Source organism: Xiphophorus hellerii, chromosome 20 (assembly GCF_003331165.1).
Source record: "Xiphophorus hellerii strain 12219 chromosome 20, Xiphophorus_hellerii-4.1, whole genome shotgun sequence".
In the NCBI taxonomy this organism is placed as follows: domain Eukaryota; kingdom Metazoa; phylum Chordata; class Actinopteri; order Cyprinodontiformes; family Poeciliidae; genus Xiphophorus; species Xiphophorus hellerii.
The window spans coordinates 7,398,149-7,422,536 of NC_045691.1; the positions used below are offsets into that span (position 1 = coordinate 7,398,149).

Below are 24,388 nucleotides of genomic sequence, written 5' to 3' on the forward strand. Positions count from 1 at the left end.
CTGTCACTTATTATATAGCCACCCCCTCTTTCCTTCCTTACAAAGGCCCAGCCCTACACCCCCTTATTCCACCGGTTACTTTAACCCGTCCTCTGTGCCCCCACCCCAACGCAAAAGGAAGGAAAGAAGATAATAAGCTCTTTCTTGGGTGTTCTCTATTTAAAACATGTTTGCATTCTTTGAATTACTTTCATTTTTTTAGGTTTGCATAAAATGTGTAACTTGAGTACTTTGGTTATCCAAAAATAGGTAGCAGCAAATGTTTTGCTGAGCAGTGCTTCTTGTTTCTTCCCTTCAACACACCGGGTCATGATGTCTGGTTAAATGTAAGCTGTAAGCCACCTCACAATGAAAGGTGATAGCAGACAATAAGCTGTGACATTCAGCTCCCTAATAGGCTTATGGAGACAGACCATAGCGTAGAATATCATAATCGAAACAAAGGTAGAATCCACTGTTATGCTAATAGTATTAATCCATTTCAGTAGCCCAAAGCCCCCCCAGTCCCTCAGTGAGGCCATCAATCACCAGCGGCATTTGTTGGGACACCACAGGATCCGCTTAAAGCCTTCACACTTCCACAGACTCCTGAAAGCAGTCCCCTGAAACCAGAGGATCTCTGCTTCGCTTTTGTTCACTATTGTGCTTGCACTTCTTATGCTCCCTATAAATTACACATCTGGAACCACTGGTGAAGGTATGCTAAATGAGTTGTAAAAGAAAGTACCCACCCTTTTGGAGTAAGAAACCAACAGCAAACGGAGAGTAGTAAACAGAACCAAAAGAGCTCTGTGTTACATTCTTAGGGAAACAGTAATGTAATTTAATACCAACCCTGATGCCCATGACCCTTTTTTTGGCCCCAGCTCCCCCCCCCCCCGTCATCACATTTCCTCCCAATTCCCCTGTTTCTTTTAAATGAGCCCTTTATCAAGATGCTGCTCAAACAGTGGGGTGTGTAGGTGGGCAAGTGGCTCCTGGCTGTGATTTAAGATGAGCTCAGCTGAAAATCCTCAAGAGAAAAAGCGCCAATGTGCCTATTCCAGTCAAGTATGTACAGCAGCAGTCAGATCCCCACAGTAAAACATTAGACAGTTAGTTAACTATTTCTGCTGTGTAAGTATTTTTTGAATAATTGTTCTTTGTTTCTGTCAAATGGTGATAAGTCACAACTATTTTGTTATTTGATTTTGAAGAAAAGACAATTTTTTTTTCATTTTTTGACTTTTTTGTTAGCAACATTTGCTATGATTCCGGTTCAATAAATCACATAGAGCTTGAATGAAAAATCAGGAGAAGATCTCAAAAGCAACGCATTGTGTCCTGATCTAAAGAAAATTAGAACTAAATGAGAAAATAATTGATTAAAAATAGTCTAGAAAGTTTTTAAAATCTTTTTGTTATGGCTTGGGACTCCAACTTACTACAGCCAGCACTATTATCCACAAATGGGGAGAACATTAGATATTTTGGTTGTTGCTGGTTTAACAAAATTACTCGAAGACCACATCAACAACTCAACCAGTAGGGCACGAAAAAACCTAGAGCACCTAAAGCACTGCATCAGTTACACCAGTTCAAGTCACTGTTTATAATTGAACAATAAGAAAGAAATTGGGCAAAGTGAGATAGCTCCTGTCAGGAATGGAGTCTTTAAAGGTGGGGATGAACCAGAAGGTAGACGGCGATGTGGCATCTTGCTTTTATTTTCTTAACCCAGGACATGAGCAGGTCAACACTTGAAGAGAAAGTGATGTACATAATACCCAGATAAGAATCCCACGCCAGACAAGGATGCAACTCAAACTTAAATACTACAGGGAACAGGAGAGGGGAATAACTAATCAGAGGACAAGGGTGACAAGCAAGGGCTAAATTAACAGAGAGAGAACTGGAGAATAACTTAGGTCAAAATAAACCTGACATCTGACAGGAAACAACACATATGAAACAAAAAAAAACCCCACACAACACCTCAACATACTGACATCAGGACTGTTCTAAGGTAAAACATTTTTTTTAGTAAATGAAAGTATTTCAAAAGTGCATTTTCTACTTACTTGGGTTGTCTTTGTCTGGCATTAAAATGTGTTCCATGATCTGAAATATTTAGATGTAAAAAAAAAAAATAACCGGGCAGCTATTTTTTCACAAGTCTACATTGGCATCTCTTCCCTTTCCATAATATAATTAATTTTATTTTTTTTCAAGAGTGGGACAATGGTGTACCTGATAACAATTCAGGAAACAAACAAGACATCACGAAAGGCAAATCTGCCAACCAAGACGTGAAGCACACGATTTTAGATAAGACGAGGCTTTGGTCACACAGCTGGCAAATACCACCAAAATCCAACTTTTTTTCAATGTATTTAATCTTAATCTGACTCAGATTTTTTCTTTTCATATTTTGTCTTGCCATTCCAAATTTGAGCTGATAAGGAGAAAATTGCCTGATTTTGTTTGAGGTAATGATGAATCTTCACCATGAACAAAATGTAAGAATTTATAATTTTGTAAAAAAAAAATTAATAACAGTCAAGTTGTTGTTGTTATTTTATTTTACTTTATTTTAACAGATCATTTTAATAACATCTCTTTTTCATGCTTGTTAAATCCAAAGCCGCAGTGGGATTTGCTGAACACAGCATTGTCATGAGGGGAGCTCACATTTGAACTGAAAAGTATTTTCTTTTTGAAATGAGAATTTTGGACAGACAGTATAAAGTGGTTTAAAAAAGTGTTCCCTCCTTAATATTTTATTGTTGTTGTTGTTTGTTTGTCACACTTCAGGTTTTCAGAAAATCTAACCAATTTAAATATTACTCAAAGACAACACAAGTGAATTAAGAAAAAAATCCAAACATAAATGGTTCTGTTTGATTACCTAATAATTGGTTGGTCTACCCTCAGAAGCAAATGAAAGTAATCAGCATTGTCTCTTCTGGTGTTGTAAATTTCCAAATGTAGTAGCTTCATTTGGCTTTAATTTTATTCAAGAATCCCAGATCTTCAAGCCCACAAGAAATGCATTATTTGTAACAGCTTAAGTAGAGCTTCGAACAGGAAGTTATAAAACAGCAACTTGCCAGCTGTGACAGCCAGTTATAGGACAAGCTTTTCTTTGTTGAAAATTAATAATTAGCACTTGATCTCAAAAGAGCCATTGTAGAGTTTTTACTTAAGTCATAAAACCCAACAAAAATACTCAAGTACACTTTGTTCAAGGAATTAAATGGTTTTTATGATGAAAGAATAATAGAGGAGTCCCATTTTTGTTTAGTTATTTCTACAAATGAGTTGTAAGCACAGTCACAAACACATGCATGTTATAATGCAGAATTTATGGAGCTTTGAAAGTGGGAGCCATAAATCCTTCAAAGCTCAGTGATTGGCTATGTAGGAAGGAGTCTGTCTTGAAGTGATTTCATGAGTGTAGAAGAAGTAGTCTAGGAACAAGGGAAATTAAAGTAAAGTTTGGAGAAGGAGGAGGTGGAATAGTGGGAGGATGAGTGGGAGGAGATTTAATTTCAAACTTCAGAAAATGTTGACCGTTACCACTCTGAGCTGAGCAGCCACTGCAACCCTGAAGTGAGCAGGAAATAGAGGGGTAGGTGGTGGTGTGTGTGTGTGGAGAGAACTGGGGGGTTAACAAAGGAAAGCACAGGACCAATGATGTCACTCCTTCTTAAAACATAATGTGAATGAGCAATGTCCCTATGAGACATTTTTTATGGTTTCAGAGTTCAGTCTAGGTTTGCTTTATGTGTGTACTGTGACCTTCAGGAATGCAGTACAGCCTTGTATGTTACCAGCCACACACACGCACACACACCCCCACGCCTGCACACACACGAAAAACAAACACATAACTTCAAGCAGCTGACCTTCAGCCTTTACTCCCTTTCCTGCATCATGTTTCCCTAGCTCTCTAACTTTGCTTTGATAAATAAATAATTTTCATCATTTCTTTCTTTCTTTCAATTCTTGCTTGCTATGATAAGTTTGGCCAGAAGATGGCCTCAGTAGACTGGTGTGCACTTCATACTGATTACGGCTAGTTGTTATTGTATGTGATTCACTCTGAGAAATAATTAGGGATTTACCTCCTTATGTATTTAGAACTTGTTACTTAGTGAGAACAAACTCTGGATGTATATTCCGGTAATGGTTGATGTATTTAACTGAAGCAGCAGGAGACTTATGTTTGTTGACCTGCTGAAAGCTCCAGTGAAGTTTAAGAAAATTAAAGCTTGATTGTGCTGTATTTACCATCTCTTATGATTCTACCACCAGTTATTAAAAAAGGAGCAAATTGTTTCAAATGTGAGACATTTGCCAATAGCTAGCAGGCTATTGGTGTTATAACACCAATAGCCTACTTGATCCCTTTTGTTTTGTCCACATTTTCATATTTAGTGTAAAGAGATCTATTTATTCTTTCACTGCGACTTCAGAATGCAATGATACCAAGTTCACTCTTGTTTATACATTTGTTTGTGAGTTGAAAGTCCAGGGATTTTTCAGTTCAATATTCATTCCACAGATAAACTCACAGTTTGAATTATTCTTCAAGATCTGCAGTCTGCGCGTAAGAACTGTTTCCCACCAAATTAAATATTCTGATCAGGGAGTAGAGGTTGTTATACTCAGCATTGAGAAAACTGGAGAGTCTACAGAAAGGAAGACTTACACCATTACGTTACTTGACATCACATCATATATAATGTAATCACATCAGTCATGGGTCAAGGCAGAATAAGATATTATGACACCTGCCACGATTTGAAAGGAGAATCATTTCCGAAGGGTGTAGAAGCTCCATAAACTTGTCTGTTCTCAAGCGGACAGAGTCTATCAGGAAGATGTCCTGCAGGTTTTTCAGCTGTCAGTGGAAACGATCTGAGTCCTAATCATCCTCCTTCCTGGGTATGTGTGTGCAAGGGAGGTAAGCGAGTGGGAATTGTTGGCTGCCGAGTGTTGGTGCTCTGACAGGTTAAGAGTGAGAAGAGTCGAGGCGAGGGGTGAGAGCCTGGCAACTGTACAGAAGACCCTTCCACACGCTGTTGACACCCAACCTGAATCTGACAGGTGCGGGTAGGGAAGGCTGTCGGTTCATATAGCCCTCCTTGGGCCCCAGTCTTTGTCTGCTCTGCTTGCCACAGAACCCATAAATAATGAATTCCTGTTCCCTATGGCAAGTGCTGAGGAGCCCCTATATGCTGCTCACATGCCGTACCAAATATTGTCACAGTATTGTGTTTTTCATGCAGCAGGTCTCTAGAATTTTTTTATTTGCTTCATAAGCTCAGTTTGTTTTCAGGATCTGTCGTCAAACAATTGCATTAAATAGTTTTCTAAAGCTGGAGAGCTCACATTGATTCAAAAAAATAGAATATCATCAAAAAATGAATTTAATTGAAGCGGCACTAAAAATCATTTATAAAAAAAATGTTTCCATTAATTTGAATAATTATGGCTTGCAGTAACTCAAAGCCTAAAATTCAGTTTCTCGTAAAATTTCTCATGTAAACCAGAAAAAAATGCAGGTGATGTGAAAATTATCCAAAGGAAAGTCAAAGCCTACACCCATAAGGAGGGTAAACTACAAAAGTTAGTTCCTAAAAATCCTAATTGTTCCAAGTACAACAATGGAAGATTTGGTGGAAGGAAAAGTGTTGAAGTTCAAGTTAAAAGACGAATTAAAGAACATTTACATGTGAATACATAAAATTATAGCTAGTTGGCTAATTTCCATATCTATTCCCATAAAAAACACAAAATCCCATAAAACAACCTTATACTCTATACATCTCTACATATATTCACATATGTGCCATAGAAAAGTTGCAGGAGTTACAATGATAACCACAGCCTTTCTAAGGCTGTGAACCCAAGCTGATTCAGGAGTTTGGGGAAATTCACAAGGCGTGAACTGTGCCAAGCTTCTCTTAGTCTTTAAATCACAGAATAGCTTAGCACCAAAATAAATTAAAGAGGTGTTTGGTGTATCATCTCTTCACACCAAACGTCCAGAAAACTTGCAAACAGACGAAACACCGAGTTTCTTTAAATCAAGGCCAAACCCCCAGCTGTTTAGAGCTGGTTTGATCTATAATAACTCAAAGATTTATCAATGTATTGGATTGATATTGGCTTGAGAATTTTGATTATGTCATTTGACAAAATGTAACTTTTATTGCTTGCTTCACAATTGGTTACTGTATTATATTTTATGGCGTGAAGCACTTTGAACTGCCTTGTAGCTGAAATGTGCTATACAAATAAACTTTACAATGACTGAGGTAAACCAGAGAGAAAACATCTTTCCTGGTTTTAAGGTGGACTTGAGGTATTACATCACTGTACAAAATCTTCTTTTTAAATGAATGTAAAATCTTAAGTCTTCACTGTTTTTTACCCAGAGCACTTCTTTCTCTGTGACCAAGCTTTATGGAGATGCTGATTTCATTTCACTTCCAGAAGGACATAATACTAAAAGTACCAGAACGTGGTTTCACTAATATAATTCTGTGTAACCAGCAAACTCTCTCTTGCCCACAACCCATAGAGACATGATCAGTCTTTGTCAAGAGATAGATTAAACAAAACCGCAGTCAATGGTACAGATAAGCTGAAGGTAGCTATTAAAGCAGCCGGTGCTTTCTCAGCAGAGCCACCGGCTGATCGCCTCTGTGGCATGCTGCATTGATGCTGAATCTCATTTAAAATGAGCCCTAGCTATGTATTGGCTGAATATACTGTACAGCACATGAACATACCTTTCAGTAGGCACACATTTCTTCATTTAAGATAAATTTTCACTTGTCTTGTGAGGTATTCTAAACTTTCGGAGGAAATTGATTTTGGTATTTGAGCTTAAAATGATTTGTTTCCCCAGTCCACCACATTAAGGCATTTCCTGGAAACCTCAATTTTCCATATTGAGTGCAGTTAGTCATCATCCAATGAGTTGGTCTTTGTTTGTCTTCCCAACTCCAAAGAAGAATAAACAAGTTGAAAATGATTGTTCAATAAAGGCTTTACTTGTGTTTGATCTGAAAATAGAATGGCCCTTCCTTTTGGTGGGCTTTACACAAAGACAATACATGTGCATTTAAGTCTAACCAAATGCACAAGTAAATTCCTGCCAAATGTGAATATTCTGTAATCTAAGTTTTGTATCGTTTCATTTGCTTTACAGTAAATATGTTTGTGTTTCTTTGAGCTCTCATAGGAAAAAACAAGATTTGAATTTTGAAACTGAACTAAATGGCTACTTATGTTAAGAGGTTCATGAGTGTTAAAGTTATGTGTCTGATATGCTATTAGTTTAGTCATTCTTAGGGAAAATTAGTTGTGTAGAGCGTGAACTATAATGACTGAATGATAGATGCACTCCTGGGGGTTTCAGGTCAACTCTGTCTTGCATTTGGCCGCTTTCCCATGAAAGTTCAATATGAGTTTTCTATTAAATTAGGATGCTAATGGTGGTCTAACACAGTAACAATAGATTATCCTGTTATATGTGGCAGAGTTCACATTGACTTCAAAATTACCTCACAGAGCACAGCTGAAGTGGCAGAACCTTGACCAGACAAGTGTTTTTTATTTTTAACAAATAGTTTTTTGATTTACACATGGCTTGCACTACATATGTTTCACAAAAAATAAGAATCTTCTGACTCTTTGCTTGTTTTAAACAAAGGCAAAAAATAAATCTCTCCAGGTTTATTTGGGAATAGCACAAGAAAGAATATCCTTTCTTATGTTATTCCCAAATTTATGCCAGTTGGCAAAAACATCTGGTTTCCATTTACAGTATATGCTATATGTTGCATCTTTCAACCATGAACTAGCAACAGTAATGAAGAAGTGATTATTTTTTCACAAATTTCACTATTTCAATCATTGGTAAAGTTGTGAGCATTAAAAAAAGAAAGAAACAAAAAGTGTTATGAGCCTCTTGAAGGGAAACAAAATGTCACCCGTCCCCCCATTGAAACACAGACTGCAATAATAACTGAAGCAATGAAACAGAAAGAATTTTCGTCAGCTGCGCTTTTAATGTATAACAACAGTAAAAAGTGAATCTTTTACTTGCAAAATAGGAGTGTTTTTATGTACAGTATTTATACAGTTATAGATTGTTTAAAAAAAATTACAGTTTAAACATGACAGTTTATTGCACAACACATTTATAAATTATCGCTGTCAGACCACACATGAAACAGATGGATTCCATAATATTTTAACACTTAACATGAAATGTATTTGTTTTTTTTTGTTTTTGTTTATCTTTAACACATTTTTCCATGAATCAAGGTCCTGTGAGGAGTGTAAAATCTCCTCTAAATACTGAGATGGTAAAACTGGCAGCAAAAGACTGAGCGTGCTTCTTAATGAAAAGCATCAAAAGGTCTTCATCTAGCATCATCACAATGGGTGAAACAATCAAAAGTAAAACTCAGAATCAGAGTGATGGCCAAGTAGACTTTTTTTCCTTCATGATGGTAATTGGCTGAAAGCTTAGAAATGTGTGCTGTAGCAACACCAGCGCTGAAACTAAAGCAGCCAGGTCAAATGTATGTATACTGGAAAGCAAAATGAAATTGTTGCCTTAAAAAACGCATTTGCCCCTTACAGATTTATACTGTTTTTTACACTTAATTTTTTTTTATATCAATCAACAGATTTTAACAGAAGAAAAAGACAAAGTGATTAAATACAAAACACAGTTTGTAAATGAATTTATTTATTTAACCAACCTTGCCATATGTGAAAAACTAATTGCTCCCCAAAGTTCATAGTTGGTTATAGAATATAATAGAATAGAATAGAAGTACTTTATTCATCCCAGCAGGGAAATTACTTATGTTAGCAGTTGGGATAACTTGTAGTGAATCTTTAAGTTGTTGAGAAAATATGACCTACTCTTTGGAGAATTGATTTACTTCTGACATATTAGAGGATTTTCGAGCATGAATAGGTTTCCACCATGGCACAGCATTTTAATTGGATTTCAATAAAGCCTCTGACCAGGCCACTCCAGAACTTTTTTTTCCCAGCAACTCAAGAGGTGGACTTGCTGGTTTGCTTTGAATCATTCCGCTGCACAACCCAAGTAGGCTTGAGCTTAACGTCAATAATTGATGGCAGCACATTCTCTGTCAGGATTTTCTGCTGGAGACCATCCTTGGTCCATCATTTGTACAGAGAGAATAATGTGTTTTCTTTTTTCATTTGTTTTTTCTTAAATGATGTATCAGTTTTTTGTCCGAATCTTCAAAAAAGTACTACCTTTCTCTTACCAGTCTGAATGATAAGAAGTGCTTTGTGCCTGGGAAACACCTCATTTATGCCATTTTGGTCCAGTTTCTTTCTCATATTTTTTTTTCCAATAAACACCCACCCTTTATTGGGGCAGGCGATAAAACTGGGCATTATGAATTTTAGTTCTTTTTGAGAACTTTTAGTCTACTTCATGTTGCCAGAAAGGTTTTGTTTGAGTGATTTCATGATCTCAACTGTAGGCAAGAATGTGGCTTGTAAAAATGAACCAACAAACAGGTAATTCATAATGTAACCAGGGGCTAACTATATTTTCACAGAGCTAGGGTTTTATTCTAACAAATGCAATTTATTTATTTTTGTTTCATTTTTCATTTTAATTAGATTATTTGAAACAGTTAAGTGTAATATAGAAGCAAACACAGAAGAAAATGTAAAGGGCAAATTCTTTTTCAAGGCACTGTGGGTTGAAACACAGAAACACATTGTGACGCAACAAACAGACTTGAAACGGATCAAAAGCTGATCCAAACACAGATTTAATTAATTAAATATTCACTCTGTTTACAAAATATAAGCACACCTGCTTTGCACAAATCTACAGCTCCATTTCAGCTTTTCACCCACAATTCAGTTCGACGTCAAGCTCAAGTTGGACACCATATTGGAAAAAATCAATAACGCATCAACGGCTTTATCTAACTTAATCTATCCAAGTTACTTGACAAGAGCTGCAGGTGTTCTTAATATCCTGTACACCGGGTGCATTTCAAGTATTACGCTTCATGTAAACAATAACTGATGAGAAGGGAAGGGTGGAGGGTAGGGTGCTATGGGCCAAATTTAGGCTAATGTGATCCACGATCACGCTTAAAACATCATTAATCATGCTTTCTGCAACAGTACAATTCGGCCTCCACTTATCTTTGAATGGCTGAATTAGTGCCCTATAGATCACTGTAAAAATGTCATATCTCAAATGAGATCTCTTCCGTACAATGTCATGTTTTATTAATAGCTTTGACAGGAGCATTTAACTCAAATGAATCACGAGGTGCAGTAAAATCCAGGAAGAGGGCCCAAAATATCTCCATATATATTAAAAATTGTAGCGTTGAGATGTCTTTGAGTCTGGGACTCTTAGGAGATTTTACTCGCTTCAGAGTTTAGAAGTTCAGACAATCGTCACAGAGTGAAACATAACACTGCACTTCTTTTAAAAGCCCCTAGCAAAGGCTTAACAACACATAGTCACACATCTCTGCTCAGAATGGCTACAAATAGCAATGTCACTCCAAGTCAGTCACATGAATAACTGTCCTTCAACTTTGACATAAAATGTACTTTGAGTTGCGTCTCAACAGACGTGCCGTCCCATTAAATTGGGTTCTGTCTTTGTCGAGCTCCTCCGCTGGCTTAAGCGTTGAGTCATTCTCTTATTAAGTCCTGTTCTCTTCAGAGCTCACGCTGGTGCTTCGCACACAGTTAGTACAAGCACCGACTACAGAGGCAAACCATTTTCCCAGTGGATAGGAATTGGCAGTTAAATCTGCAATTGATGATGGCCTAAATCCTTTTGCTCTCCGTTTGAGTATTTTAGAAGCTGAATGTTTTCTTGTTGGAGTTTCTTCAGGAAAAAAAGGGACACTGGTAGTAAAAGTCTTTGCTTTGGGATGCACTGCTGTGGTTTGTGTATGTACATTTGTATTTATGTGTGTGTATGTTCACACAGTAAGTTTCTGTGTATGCTTTATCTGTACGTGTGATTATGATTACACATCCACATATGGAAGTGCTGATGTCCACATCTGAGGAGTTTGTATGTTAAATATTTAATCTCCTCCATTACACTTTGATTTGTGGTATTAAACGCTAAAGTTTGGACACACCATATGTGTATTTATCTTGGGAATTCTTTATGTTTTGGTGTGTATATCTCAGCTTTCTGGGGACATGGCAAATATGATCTGCTCCACTTTGTATGCCAGCTTCTGCTTCTGGGCTTGTTCGTCTTGCTCCAGTGCCTCAATGATCTAGAACAGAAAAAAACAACACACAAGATGAAATAGCCAGGTAACCAAGGACACAATATGTGTTGTCAGTCAGCTGAAGGAATCTGATTTGCACATGCAGGGTTTGAAATGAAAATATTTTGCAGCAGCAAATTTATCTTTACTTGGAGGTACATATGAGCTTAAATGATTTATTCCAGTTTTATTTATTTGGATTCAATACAAATGAAGTAACTTGTAAAGTCCTAGGGTTGGACTGATGAGCTGTGGGTAATTTTAGGTTGTAATTTTGAGCATATCTAAGTATGAAAACCAATACATTAAGCACTGATTAAATGATTAATTTCATTACAGTTTATGGGATCTGATGACCACATACAAAAGTCTTCATCTTATTGTTTCTGACTTTTTCAAGAAAAAAAATAATAAGCTAGTTGCCACAATTAACTGTTATGTCTTTTCTAGCTGGCAAATGGAGAGTTGGTTTTGAGATATTTAAGTTTCACATTAATTCTCTAATCAAGTTTCATCAACTTGTGATGGGAAATAAGGAAATAATTGGCTCCTCAGATGCTAAATGATTCAGGTTCAGCTGGTTCAGCTCATTTATTTTTTCTTTCTAAATCTAAGGCCTGTTTTGACTGGAAACAACACTATGAGCGCCAAGTGAATCAGCAAAAACACTAAAGGTTCCAAGTTGTAAACCCAAATTAATTACAAAAACAAAATGACCAGAAAAAGCTGCAGAGAAAAAGAATTGGGCAAAAACGCCACAGTTCCAAAACAGTAAGCAAAACAAAACAATCCACTCTCCATACAAAATGTTTATCATATAAATCAGTAGAGCAAATTGTACTTTCAGTCAACAAACTACTAACTGAAGCCAGTTTCCACTTTGTGATGTGTTGAGGGCCTCACCTCTTGGCTGTACTTGCTGACGTAAGCGTAGATCTCATGCAGGGCACTGAGTACGTTGAACTCACTGGAGTGGAGGCGAGCCTGTTCAGCCAGATAGGCATTCATATCCTGATCACTGATGGCAGGTAGGCGGTTGATGTCAGCGTAGTACCTGAGAGGACACATACACACACACGCATGGACTCGGTGTCAAGGACACAGCCATGCATACTGGAGCTTTTCTCCTAATTTGAATTCAGACTGATGTGAAAAGTCCAGAGAATGTTCAAGGATAAAGGATTATGTACCTCAGAGACGTTTGTGCAGAAAAATAAAGAAATACGTCACTCAGAGGTTTGGACTTTCAGTTTATATAGACGATGAATTAAAAGAAAATTCAAATTTTTTTAGAGCGTTCAAAATAGATGCCCTTACACTGTAGGAATTAGTAGCTTAGCTGATTCCCATACATTGTTATTGTTGCATTTAACTGCATCTAAAGTTGCAGAAAGACATATAAAAATTGTCTTGACACCAAACAGGAAATAAATAAATCTGTAGATTTAGAGAAATTCTGGTTCTGCAGGTCAACAGTTTTATTAATGTCAACAACTGAAGTTGTTTAATTTGATTACTAGCTCGGAAGTGAAACCAAGTTGTTGTAAAGGTAATCTAATTTACTTAGTTTTTATAACAGTTCTGATATTGAGACTTACTAAAACTTGACATGAGTCTATTAGAAGTATCAAGGAGCAGGATAATATTTTAAAAAGTTACATTTTATAATATAACACTTTTTGTCATACTGTTCCTACTGTTTAAGGCTATTTTAATTTTAATGTGCCAGAGTGCAGGATTTATTTTGTCAATATGAAGTAGTGGTGTCAGCACCTTTTGCCACAAGGCCGTCAAATTGCCAGGTTCAGAGTATTTAATAAAAAATAGACGTTTTGTCTTAATGAAAATACAAAGTAATATCAGAATGTTTTTACTGGCTGGTTTATCTGCTCAGACTCAAAATAGCATGCAATATTTTGATAGCGTGAAATCTGATTAGGGATTTGTAAAATATAGTAGACCTGAAACATAAAACTTATCTTACACAATTTATTACTGGCACTGAGATATAATTGACTTTCCCTTTTTTGGAAAGTCAATTTCTTTATTTCCTTTGTCTTTTCTAAGCAACAAGAATGGTTGCTGATGTTGCTCAGCATCAGCTATTGGATGCTGAGCAGTCAATAGGCTTATCCTTCTAGCTAAATGTTAATCTGTTTTACTCTATAAAGAGCATGATCAAAAAATACTTTATTCTCTAAAAAGTTTAATATTGATCAAAAACTGCTACTAAATTTAGATTGTTTTCATACTATATTTTGTTTATGTGTTTGTAGCTAAATAAAAAATATCAAATAGTTTAGATAACATTATTGTAAATGTTTGAATGAATATGTTAGATCATTTCAGCAGCAGTAGAAAGAATAGTTTCTTTCCCGTTTAAAGTAAAAGCAAGTAGATCATGTTGTACATTTGTTTAAAATAGTTGGTTACATTCATGTTATTGTGAAATTGGTAAATTTATTCCATCCTTGAACATTTCATGCTTAATTGTAACACAAATTACTTTTTTGAGTTATATTTACCTTTCCACCCAGCTCTTATAGTGTGGAATATCCTTGGCATAGAGCAGCTTGGTGGAGGGCGAATCTTTACCCAAACGATGTTCAGATGTTGAGCAAGAGTCCATAAAGGTCTGTGCCACCACTGACAGGCAGGCGTCTGTGATGCTGCTTTTATGGATGTCAAACACAAACTGGGGATTTTTGATTACATTCACCCAGAACCGCAGCGGGAGACTGGAAATATGGAAAGATATTGACAGAGTAAAATGAAAGAAATAGTGTAAACACTGCAAGACATGTTTGCAAAGAGAAATTAAATACTTTCCAAACATCAAAAGCTCCTTTTGAATCTGAGTTTAATTAATCCCATGTTGACTTTTATGCTTGACTTTGGTTATGAAAACTAGATGGATATTTGAGCTCTGGTAAAGTCCCACAGCTACAAAATATTTCCAAGAACAACATAAAACTAGGAAAATCCTTGAAGCATGAGGTAAATAATAAATTCCTATTAAATTAGTTATTCTAAAATTATAATTAATGCTATGAGGAAATGTGTAAACAGGTACATTCATATTGGAGGTTGGAATGTGCTCTGAAGGCAGACAGTCTTAATTATAGGTCTTCGTTTAGGAACAATGGATGCTTTTTTTTTATTTTTTTTGTCTGACCCAAACCTAGTTGGAAATCAGTAAATTATTTCTCAGAAAGACTTTAGTTTCTACATTTTTTAACATATTGCATGTTGTAGCCCATCAGCATTTATTAAACCATCACTATATCAATGTCTTCAAACTTGAAAAATATTTTGTGACACATCAGACCAATTTGTGTTGTGTAGCTGCTATATTCTTGCATTTAGCCAATAACGGCAAGTTTTAATCATTATTCCCTTCTAACACAGAGCTTATATCCTTTAATAAAATTTAATTAAAATTTTCAGAAAGACTTTTCTAGGGTCTAGGTTATAATTAGCTTAATAATGTGTCTTTAAGTTGATAAAATGACTAATTAGATTTATAGCAAATCACTGTTGTAAATCAAAATGATTGACAATATCCAAACACAACAAAACATCTGGTAACATAAGTATTAGTTCATAAATGAGGGAAACATTGAAAGAGAGTTGGTGAATATATTCCTGGCTGTTTAGTAAACTTTTAATATGTCTTAAGTGGGAAATTTTTCTCACCAGTTACTCTTCCATGTGTGGCGAACGTCCATGTCATGGATGCCATGTCTGTCTGCCTGCTCATCGAGGAAGTCAAACATATATTTGATGGCGAGAGGCAGAGCAGTGCCTCGACATACGGTGCTGAACAAAGTCTCAAACAGATCATCCACAAACTTCTGTAACGTGCCCTGTAAAAAACACGAAGAGAAACTTAATGAAGCAGTTCAGTAGTTTTGCTTCTGCTGGTAATATGTTTATCTCACAGAATAGGTGCACGAGAAGTTCAGATTCACATATGGACAAGAAAAACAAAGTAACGGGAAAACGTACTAGAAGCTGAAAAAATGTAATCCATTCCAGTTTGCTCTTTCCATAGATACCACGCTATCCCAACAGAACACGTAATTGCTGTATTGGTCTACAGCAAAAAATGTTGCACAGTAAATGACTTAAAAATTGTACATTGGGCTTTTGCTACTGATTATAGCTTTTTTTTTTTTTTTTTTAAAGCAAAGGGTGTCCATCCTATTAGCTGCATGAATGTACAGCAGGTTTAACTGTGGGCAATATGTTTAATCACAGTATTCCCTGTTATTGCTATGATGATATAAGTGAAGATGAATATCTGTTTTTTTATTTTACATAACATTTTTATCTTTAAATCTACCACTGAATACCATCAAATGCAGGGATGGAAAATTATTTTCCCACAAGGGCCACAGGAGTAACTTATGAATGTTTCAAAAATAAGTCCAGTCACAAAATAAGTATGATTTGCAACAGGAAATCATTGCAACGAAAAATGTAACATGCCATACTAACCACTTAAATGTTTTTTGTATCTGTAAGTAAACATCATTTAGACAAAACTATTTAAAAAAATCTGCTTGTTCTTGCATTTCCTCTACACCAAATGACAGTCATCAGCTTCAAAATAAAAGCCTGTTATGCAGATTTCATGCAGAAATAGATCTTCAAGTGGGTTTAATATCAGCTGTTCTATTTACCATTATGGCCAAAATGTTCCGGACTTTACAAATAAATAAGAGATTAAATCACATGCTTAGGAGAAAATGAACATGGTATCTTTATCTTTTTAGTGTCACCTTAGTTGCTAGGAGTCTCGTTAGGTAGATCTCAGACACCATCTTGCTTCCGCGTTCGCCCTCTTTCTGGTCACCATGGTCGTGGTTCTTGACTAAATGCCAAACTTTGACACCACTCTCCAGGTCAGGAGTGAGCATAGGCACACGGGAGTGAGGGCTGTCAGGGCTGGTGGGGGTGGAGCGGAATGGGACGTCCATACCTAGGTTGGCAATATGGCAAAAGATATGTTCCAAAATAAACTTAAAATAAACCAGCTAAGCAGGTGGGATATGCATTGAGACTGTATAATCACATAAAAGCATATTTGTTAAAGAAAGTGTCCCTACCCAGCAAGTAATAACGCTAAAAAAAATTTTTCAAAACAAAACAAGCAAACAAATAGAAACACAAACTAAATTTTAAGGTTTATTTACCTTTAAATCACAAAAATTAAGCATATTTGACCCTTTTGAGGCATCTTACTGTTTATGAAATCTGCAAAAGTAACAGTGGTTTGTCTACCTTTAAAAAACATGCTTCTATAAGATGGATGAACATTAGGTAGTTGTATTTGTTTCACATTGCTGACCGTATCTGCTGATACTGCGTGGGAAGCTGGCTGAGGAGGGAATGATGAAAGAGGACATCTGTTTGGGCACCAAGGCCACCACACAGCGATCAGATACCTGAGAGACAAAGGTGCAGCTTCATGAAATGTTTGCCTCGCAGATATTGGTCAAAAGCAGCAAGAAAAATTCAAAGTATCATCAGTGCAATAAAACCAAGGAGCAGAATTTTTTTTATTTATTTATTTTTTGACAATTATGATTCAAAGGAGCAAATATCATAGCCATCCGTGGGTTTTTAGAGAACTGGCCTTCAGTGACGATGACAATGACCACACCACATTCACAAGCTATTGAAGAGACCAAATATTGTGTGAATGGGATACATTTTGTGCATCCTGTTAAGTACAGCTGCAAAAATTTTATGTAACATTATGTAATACAGTATTGTCACTAATACGCAGTACTGCAGTCTGACTCAGCTGGGCGAGAAGCAATGTTCCTTCAAGTCTAGCATGAAGTACTAAAATAGGCCTTTGTCTGAATAAACCTACAAATGTTGTGCTGCGTGCTATCCTAACGTTTTTTCTTTAAGTTAAATTAATCTGGCAATAACAGCACTAATATTTAATTTGCGTATGCAAGAGTTCCAGGAACGTCCTAAAATGTCTGCCAGAAAAAAGCTGTTCTGCATGTGTTACAGATTTGGCTCACGTCGCAAAAAGCTTAGCAACAAGTCAAACACTTCTACACCTCACATGAGTATTGAAAATGAAGGAATTTTTTTCTCCTCTTCCTCTCTTAGGAGTACATAACTTTAAAACCCCTTGAAGAAAAAGTTTCATTGTTTTTGTTTGTCTATATTATAATAAATAACTTGCTGAAATGTCAGCTGTGTGAAGAGGCCTGAAGGTGAATCATACCACTGGCAAAGAAGAATGAATTGGCATTTGAAGTCAGTGACCTGTGTGTTAACATTCAAGACCTAGGAAAAAAGTGGAGGCTAAAAATGACACATAAGTCCATGTTTCTTGTATGAATCAGCTGATTTACTTGTTTTGTATTAACCCAGATTGCTTAGATTCCAATGCTGCTACAGTTGCAGCTAAAATTCCTCAAGTCCCACTGCAAATTTGGTTCATTGGCAAAATGTACTGTACAAACTAGCAGCTGTGCAATACACATATTAACTAAGAACTAATATTAAGTCTGGAAATGTAAATAATCTTAGGAAGATTATCCGTTTGCTGATATAACCTGCTAGTGTGATACATCAACTCGTCTCATTTTATCCCAGGATTTTCTGACACTTGATTGAATCCCTCTTGGTGTTCACATGCTGCAGATTTCAGCACCAAAGGAAGCAAAGCAGGTTCTGAGGATCACTGACCCTCAGCCATGCTTTACTGCACGCATGTTGTTCTTTTCAGCGTACGCCTCAGTCTTCCTGCAGACGTATCGCAGATCCATTGACCTGAAAAATTCTAGTTTTGATTCATTGCTCCACAGAACAAATCCCTAAGCCTCTTTGACTCATTTTTATAGTTTTGAGCAAATTGAAGCTGACTTTACTTTTGCTTTTGGGTCAGCAGTAGGATATTCCTCAGTGTTCAGACAAGGAGTCCTTCTATGTTTAGTACGTGACTTCAAGTGGTAACAAAGCATCAGTAGCTGTTCCTACCAAGTCTTGTTTCAAATGTATTTTGCCAACAGCTGAGGATTTTTCACCACCTGCCTCCTCAGAAATCTGGTCATTGGAGAGCTTCCAATCCTGCAAAGTGCAGATAATGTATCCAAATTCCTTTAAACTTGCAACCTCGACTTTCAATTGCATCTCTTGGAACCATTACGGTTGTTATTATTGTGTACTCTTTTCCTTCCTTTTACAAGGCAATGGACTACTTTCTGAATTTTGTTGGCAATTATCTTGGCTTGGTTTTGTCATGCAGTGAAAATTACATTCAACAGTTTAGTTATTTAAAGTGTTGTACCTTACGCACGCAACCATAGGTTTTGTTGCATCAATTGCTTCCAGAGACTATTCAGGGATTGAAAAATTTGGAGCCGTTGAACAATTTCAAGTGCAGAAAACAAATGTCACTTTAAGTGGTGCTTTTGATGAGCATCCTTCACTCAATTTAGGAACGTAATGATTTAAGAAAAAGAATAATCAGGAGAAGATGACCAATTTTGTAATGTTGGTATTAATTTTATTCCCTCACCTGGTAGTGCATGAGTGTATTGAGTCTCTTCCAGTCGCCTTCTATCTTTGTTGTAATGTCTTCATCCTGCAGGACCACACGAGCTGTTCTGCCCTGCCGCCACTCTGTTGGAAAACACATTTAAAAGCAACAAATTGCTGTTATTTTGTGTAATGTTTACAGTATTTCTCACATGTCTCAAACTTATGTTCTCCCTGTCTGACATGAATTGTTAGCCTGCACTACCCCTAAGGTTATATTATCCTTGTGTGTTATGTTTATTCTTTACAATGTGCAGGCTGTCAAGCGAAACAGGCAAAATGTCAACGAGGCTGCTTCTTGTCCCTGACAATTACAAGTCAGGGGGAGTGAGAACAAAATGAAAGGACACAGTATCTTTCTTTGAGCCACCTGGGGCAATGAGACACATCCTCCCTAAATCCCTAACCTGTAAAAGCCCCTGAAGGTGTAAAGCTACATGCCCAAAGCACTATCAGGCGATACCAAGACGGTGTTTTATTTACTCTGTGTGAAGGTGCATGCCACCTAAATTTGTGCCGCATCACTCAGTATCAGATGACATGCCGTGGGTGTAAGCCTTCCTGGAGTAGTCCTGTCAAAAAGGTTTAATGTCACTGTTGGGGTGTTGCTGTGATTGCAACTGCAAGCAGGTTTGGGGAGTATGTGGAAACAATGGAGGAGCTGATGTCAAACATTCTCTGTAATTTGTGTTAACATGGCCACTGTCAGGTGAATCTTTGCCACTGTGACATTACTCCAACAGGTTGTTATGCAGTTGATTTTCTGCCAGAATATAATGCATGAGACAGCTACTATGATCAAAAGATTGTCTGACTCGCTCACCCAGGTCCATGTCTGTAGCTCGAGGTCGGGTGGAGTATGGCATATTTTTGTACACAGCATCCAGGATCTTTTCCTTCACCTGGGTAATTGTGTCACAGTTGAGAGCCTTGACTGGGATCTCTGGGCTGTTCTCATTGTCGGGGTTCACACAGCTCAGCGTCTAGAGATCCAGGACAGAGAGAGAGAGAGAAACCCAGAAAAGGAGAGAGAGAGAAAGAGAGAGAGAGGTGTTGCTTGGGAGGTCCTTTCATTACCTGCTCTTCACCAAGATGTCCTGGTGGAGAGCATCTTGGCTTGAAATGTAATTTCACACCTCCAGGATGTGACTGTGCAGCTCTGGCAACAGCATTAAACACGTAATGAGACAGAGCCTCTCACACTCTCCGACGTGGCGATCAGAGAGGTGTCATCTTGTCGCTGGCTGGCTCTGCTCTGCAGCTGAAGCCAGAGAGGAAACGGATTCTGATGGGCTGCTGGAGGATCCCAGCCAGCTCCGTTTGAATAGAAATGTAAAGGACAGAGACGTGTAGTTGGCCCAAATGCTTGACTTTAGTGATTAGGATAGACAAAATTAGCAATTTGGCAAAGTCTCTGCTCCTAATTATATTTAACAGTTTGAATGTATAAAGCTGCCTTTTTGATTTTTCATTCGCATATGAGTGGACGAGTGAAACAAGGAAAAGCCTGTATGCAGGATGAAAGCGGAGTATTAAGAGGCTCTGTTGTCCTGCTGTGGGCATTCTGCTGGTGTGGTTGGTTGATTTGTCTTAGAGGAACATGATTTCTACAGATCAGTGTCCTTCTGATTGATAATCCTCATTTCACATTAGTCATGCCAACATCCTCATCTGTAGGACACAAATACATTCATATACCAGTTTGATTTTATTCTGTATCCCCTTGACACATTACAGTGCCTGCCACATTGTTTCGTCTCCCTGCTAAAGAATTAAACAAAAACATGGCTATGGAAAGACCATAGGTTTTTGAAATGGCCATAGGATATGTTTTGTGTCAAGTGAACCATCTCCATATTAATTTAGTCATGTTTTTTTAGATGATTATCATTCTGAAATATACATTTTTAGTTTTTGGGTGAATTTTAATCAATATTTTCTGATATTTTATAAAGGGAGCTTTACATCTTTGAACGGAAGTATGCCCAAAGCATAACTGATTCTTCACCAGAACTAACAATTCTCTTGAAGTGCTTTTCACTGTATTATTTTTTCTATGTTTAACACCACATCCATCTGGAATGTTTCCTGATGAAAAGCTAAATCTTTGATTTATCTGACCAAAGGAAATGGTTCCAGGCAAAAAAACCATCAGGACTGCATAAACTCCACATATTTATCTTTGTGAGGACTTTTCTTGGCAAGTCTCCCAGAAGTCTGGTTGGTATATTGATAGTATCTTATGGAGACTTGGTCATCCCAAGAGAAAATCTTAGCAGCATTTATCCAACAGACAACTTTGGACGTTTCTCTTCCATCCCTAGCCACTTTCCTTTGTAAAGATAAACTTGAGCATTTATCATTTTGGTTTTGACTGTAGAAATGAAACATTTTCTACAAACAGTTATTTTTTTGTAGATATTTCATGATTTTTAAACATCAGCACATATTTTTCACTTAAAATTACATGTTTTGCTGTGTTACACATTTTGAACAAGTAAAGGTGTCAGAGTCACACCTTATTTATAATTTAAAAACAGGAATTTGTGGATTGCAGTTTACAGTTTAGGATCCTAGATTTACTGATCAGCTTGTGCTCAAGTTTAAGGAATGGCTTTTCTTGAAATTTCCAGTGTAATACTTTGAAAGAACAATCAAGGGCAGATCTAATTTAAGGTGTTTTAGTTATGAAAATAATTGTGGAGTGCTTTATGATTCCAGTCAGTGGCTCTCAGTTTGGTAAAAGGACTTCTCTTTGTATATAATAAAAGTTTGCTTATGAAGATTAGACTTCAGTTCATTCATCTTTCAGCTTGAAGAAAACATCAGAATGTGTGTTTAGACTGTAGATGCTCATAGAGCCCCAAACATTGTGTTTGCATCCAAGTGCATTCCATATTTTTCCTTTAATTTGTCATGTGTTGAGACATTTTCATTTAAAACTGCGTATGAAACTGTGAGGGTTCTCTTCCAATAGCACAACATATTAATACAGACTAAATAGAGGACTTTTTTTTCCTTTATGAATGCTTTTCTGACTCACCAGCATTTTGTATTCAATCTGCTGCCGGATGAGTTTGTCTTCACTTAGGGAATAGCGATGCCTCCCCTGTGATGGAGTCTATGGGTCCCTTTTCCATTTGCTGTTTGATGGCACAGAACAGCATGAACAGAGGCTCCCCAGCACACTCCTTTGTTTTGGAAGGAATCCAAGCAATTGGATTGAAAAATGGGAGAAAGAAGGCAATGAGAAAGAAAACAGATTTCTATGTGTGGGTAGATGAGACGTGACCTGCTAATGTGAACATTATGAATCAGGAAAACTATAGAGACGTTCAACCTCACTGGTAACATAACCCTTCAATAGTGTGGAAAAGCACATCAATATCAGGCATTCATAAACTCAGCCACAACAAGAATTTAGAGGAGTCTATTTAGGAAAAAAATCTATACAAAACATTTTAAGGAGCTTGTAGTACATCACAGTGATACATGTAGCAAAAAGAACAGAGAATGACTTTGTTTTACCTTGAGAAATTTGTGAAGCAAGAAGGCAAACCAATTTGTCAGCATCTTCTCTGCCACCGACTCTGTTCTGCAAGACGAGAAAGAGGCACACTCATTCATTATCAGGAGGCGTCCTGCAGAGAGCTGGAGTGCTCTGATTATTTTTTCATTATTTTAAGACTGCCTGTGTTGCGACTACAAGACCTAGACAGAACAGTTTAAGAAATTTGCGCTTGGCCGTTTAGCCTCAGTGGACATACACTACACTGTAATGTCAGGTAAGTGCTGCCAGTGCACAGCACTTGTAGGTTATGACATAATTGTCCAGACTAAATGGCTACTTTAGATATCTCACACTGTTTTTCAGTGTCTGCACTTTACATGAGTTCAGATTGAAAGATGTCTTGATTTTCAGACACTGGAAAAAAAGCTAGAAATTTTTCCTTCAATACCAGGCCTAAAGCTTGCTGCATTATAGCCACACTTTTTGTTTTCCTCCACAACCTTTTGGCCCTTACCTGCATTACAACCTTAACCTGCAGTGACGCAACTGTCGACGATACCTTGTTCAACATTTTGAGTGTGTGCAGAAGATTAATAGGTTTGGGCAAACAGCTTCTTCTACTGGCTCCTATTTGAACTTAGCCTTATATATAATGAGTGTCAGAACACAAGTTTTCTCCCCACAAACGTCTCATGAAACATTCAGCAGGCTGGTGTCAGCACAGCAAAAAAAAAAAAGAAAAAAGAAAAAAAAAAACAATCGCCAGATAACTCGAGGTGGAGGGAAGAGGGAAGAGGGAAAGAGGCGAGAGAAAGGAGAGGAGGAGAGGTGACAGGAGAAGAAACGTGAGCTACAGTTGAATGTTTCATGAGGGGGCATACAGAAGATAAGTCAGACTGACAACAACTCTGCTACCACTGCACTCACTCTTCCCCATTAGGGTCTCTTCCTCTGCCAGTCCCCCCACTCTCTATCACTTTTAACACTCCTGTCTTTCACCTGTCTGCTCAGTCACCCTGTTCCTCAGACTTGCAACCAGTGTTTCACACGGCTGCACAAAACGAAGCTGAAGAGAGGTGGGCTTCCCTTCACTGGCCTAGTTACTCAACCATCAGAAGGGTGGTAACTGGGCTGGAAAGAACAATGCACTGAGGAATTAGCTATGCTAAAAGATAAGCAGCGCTGATCAGGACAGGTTGGCTTTCTGTCAGAAAGGTTTTCTAGTCACTGCAGTGGAGCATTTGTGCAATTCTACCAAGAAAGAACACAATCCTGGTGAACTTTCTTTCATATTTTTCTTCGCATTTTTGCAAATAGACTTATGTGATTTCTTTGACTAACGTGAGAACAGATTACATGAAGAATAAACTGCAAATTACAAAGAAAAAGGGATTCATTTTTCTGCATATGCATGTACAGTACAGACCAAAAGTTTGGAGTTTTTTACATTTTTAACAAAGTGGTGTCAAGAGCAGAAGTTCTTATGCCTTTGAATTTAGTGCCATGATTGCCATCGGGTAAAAACTGTTTTTTAGGCGATTTGTCCTGGTTTTTATTGCTCTGTATCTCTTGCCTGATGGCAGCAGCTGGAAGAGACCATGGCCAGGGTGTGAAGAGTCATTTAAAATGTCCAAAACTTTCTTGTGGAGCCTGGAAGTGTAAATCTGTTCCATAGTGGGGAGGGGGCAGCCTATGGTTCTCTCTGCTGCCCTAACAACCCTCTGGAGCGCCTCTAGCAAGTATATGACCTTGCTAGCTGTACTACCAAGCCATTTATGTAAACATCTTACACAACATGTGAATATTTCTTATAGATTGGACTGGATAAAAGCTTTCATAAAAGGCTGGCAATATTATTTTAACTGTTTCTGAAATCCCGAGAGCTTTAAAATAATTCATACCTAATGGTACATTTAAATACTCATTACTAATTGAGCTGGACTTGGAATACATTATAATTCAATGACAGGATTACGTACTTTGAGAT

General features: G+C 37.3%; 1 protein-coding gene across 1 annotated transcript in view; it reads right to left on the reverse strand.

Moving 5' to 3' along the window:
• Positions 1-9,063: 9,063 nt before the first annotated feature.
• Positions 9,064-24,388, reverse strand: part of LOC116710639 (plexin-A2-like) — an 85,595-nt gene continuing 70,270 nt past the window's right edge. Inside the window, 11 exon segments of the mRNA XM_032549785.1 lie at positions 9,064-11,324; positions 12,222-12,372; positions 13,844-14,056; positions 15,015-15,184; positions 16,103-16,302; positions 16,672-16,768; positions 18,871-18,974; positions 19,714-19,873; positions 21,934-21,990; positions 21,992-22,081; positions 22,419-22,485. Coding sequence (XP_032405676.1) covers positions 11,229-11,324; positions 12,222-12,372; positions 13,844-14,056; positions 15,015-15,184; positions 16,103-16,302; positions 16,672-16,768; positions 18,871-18,974; positions 19,714-19,873; positions 21,934-21,990; positions 21,992-22,081; positions 22,419-22,485 — 1,405 coding nt within the window. The 3' untranslated portion in view covers positions 9,064-11,228.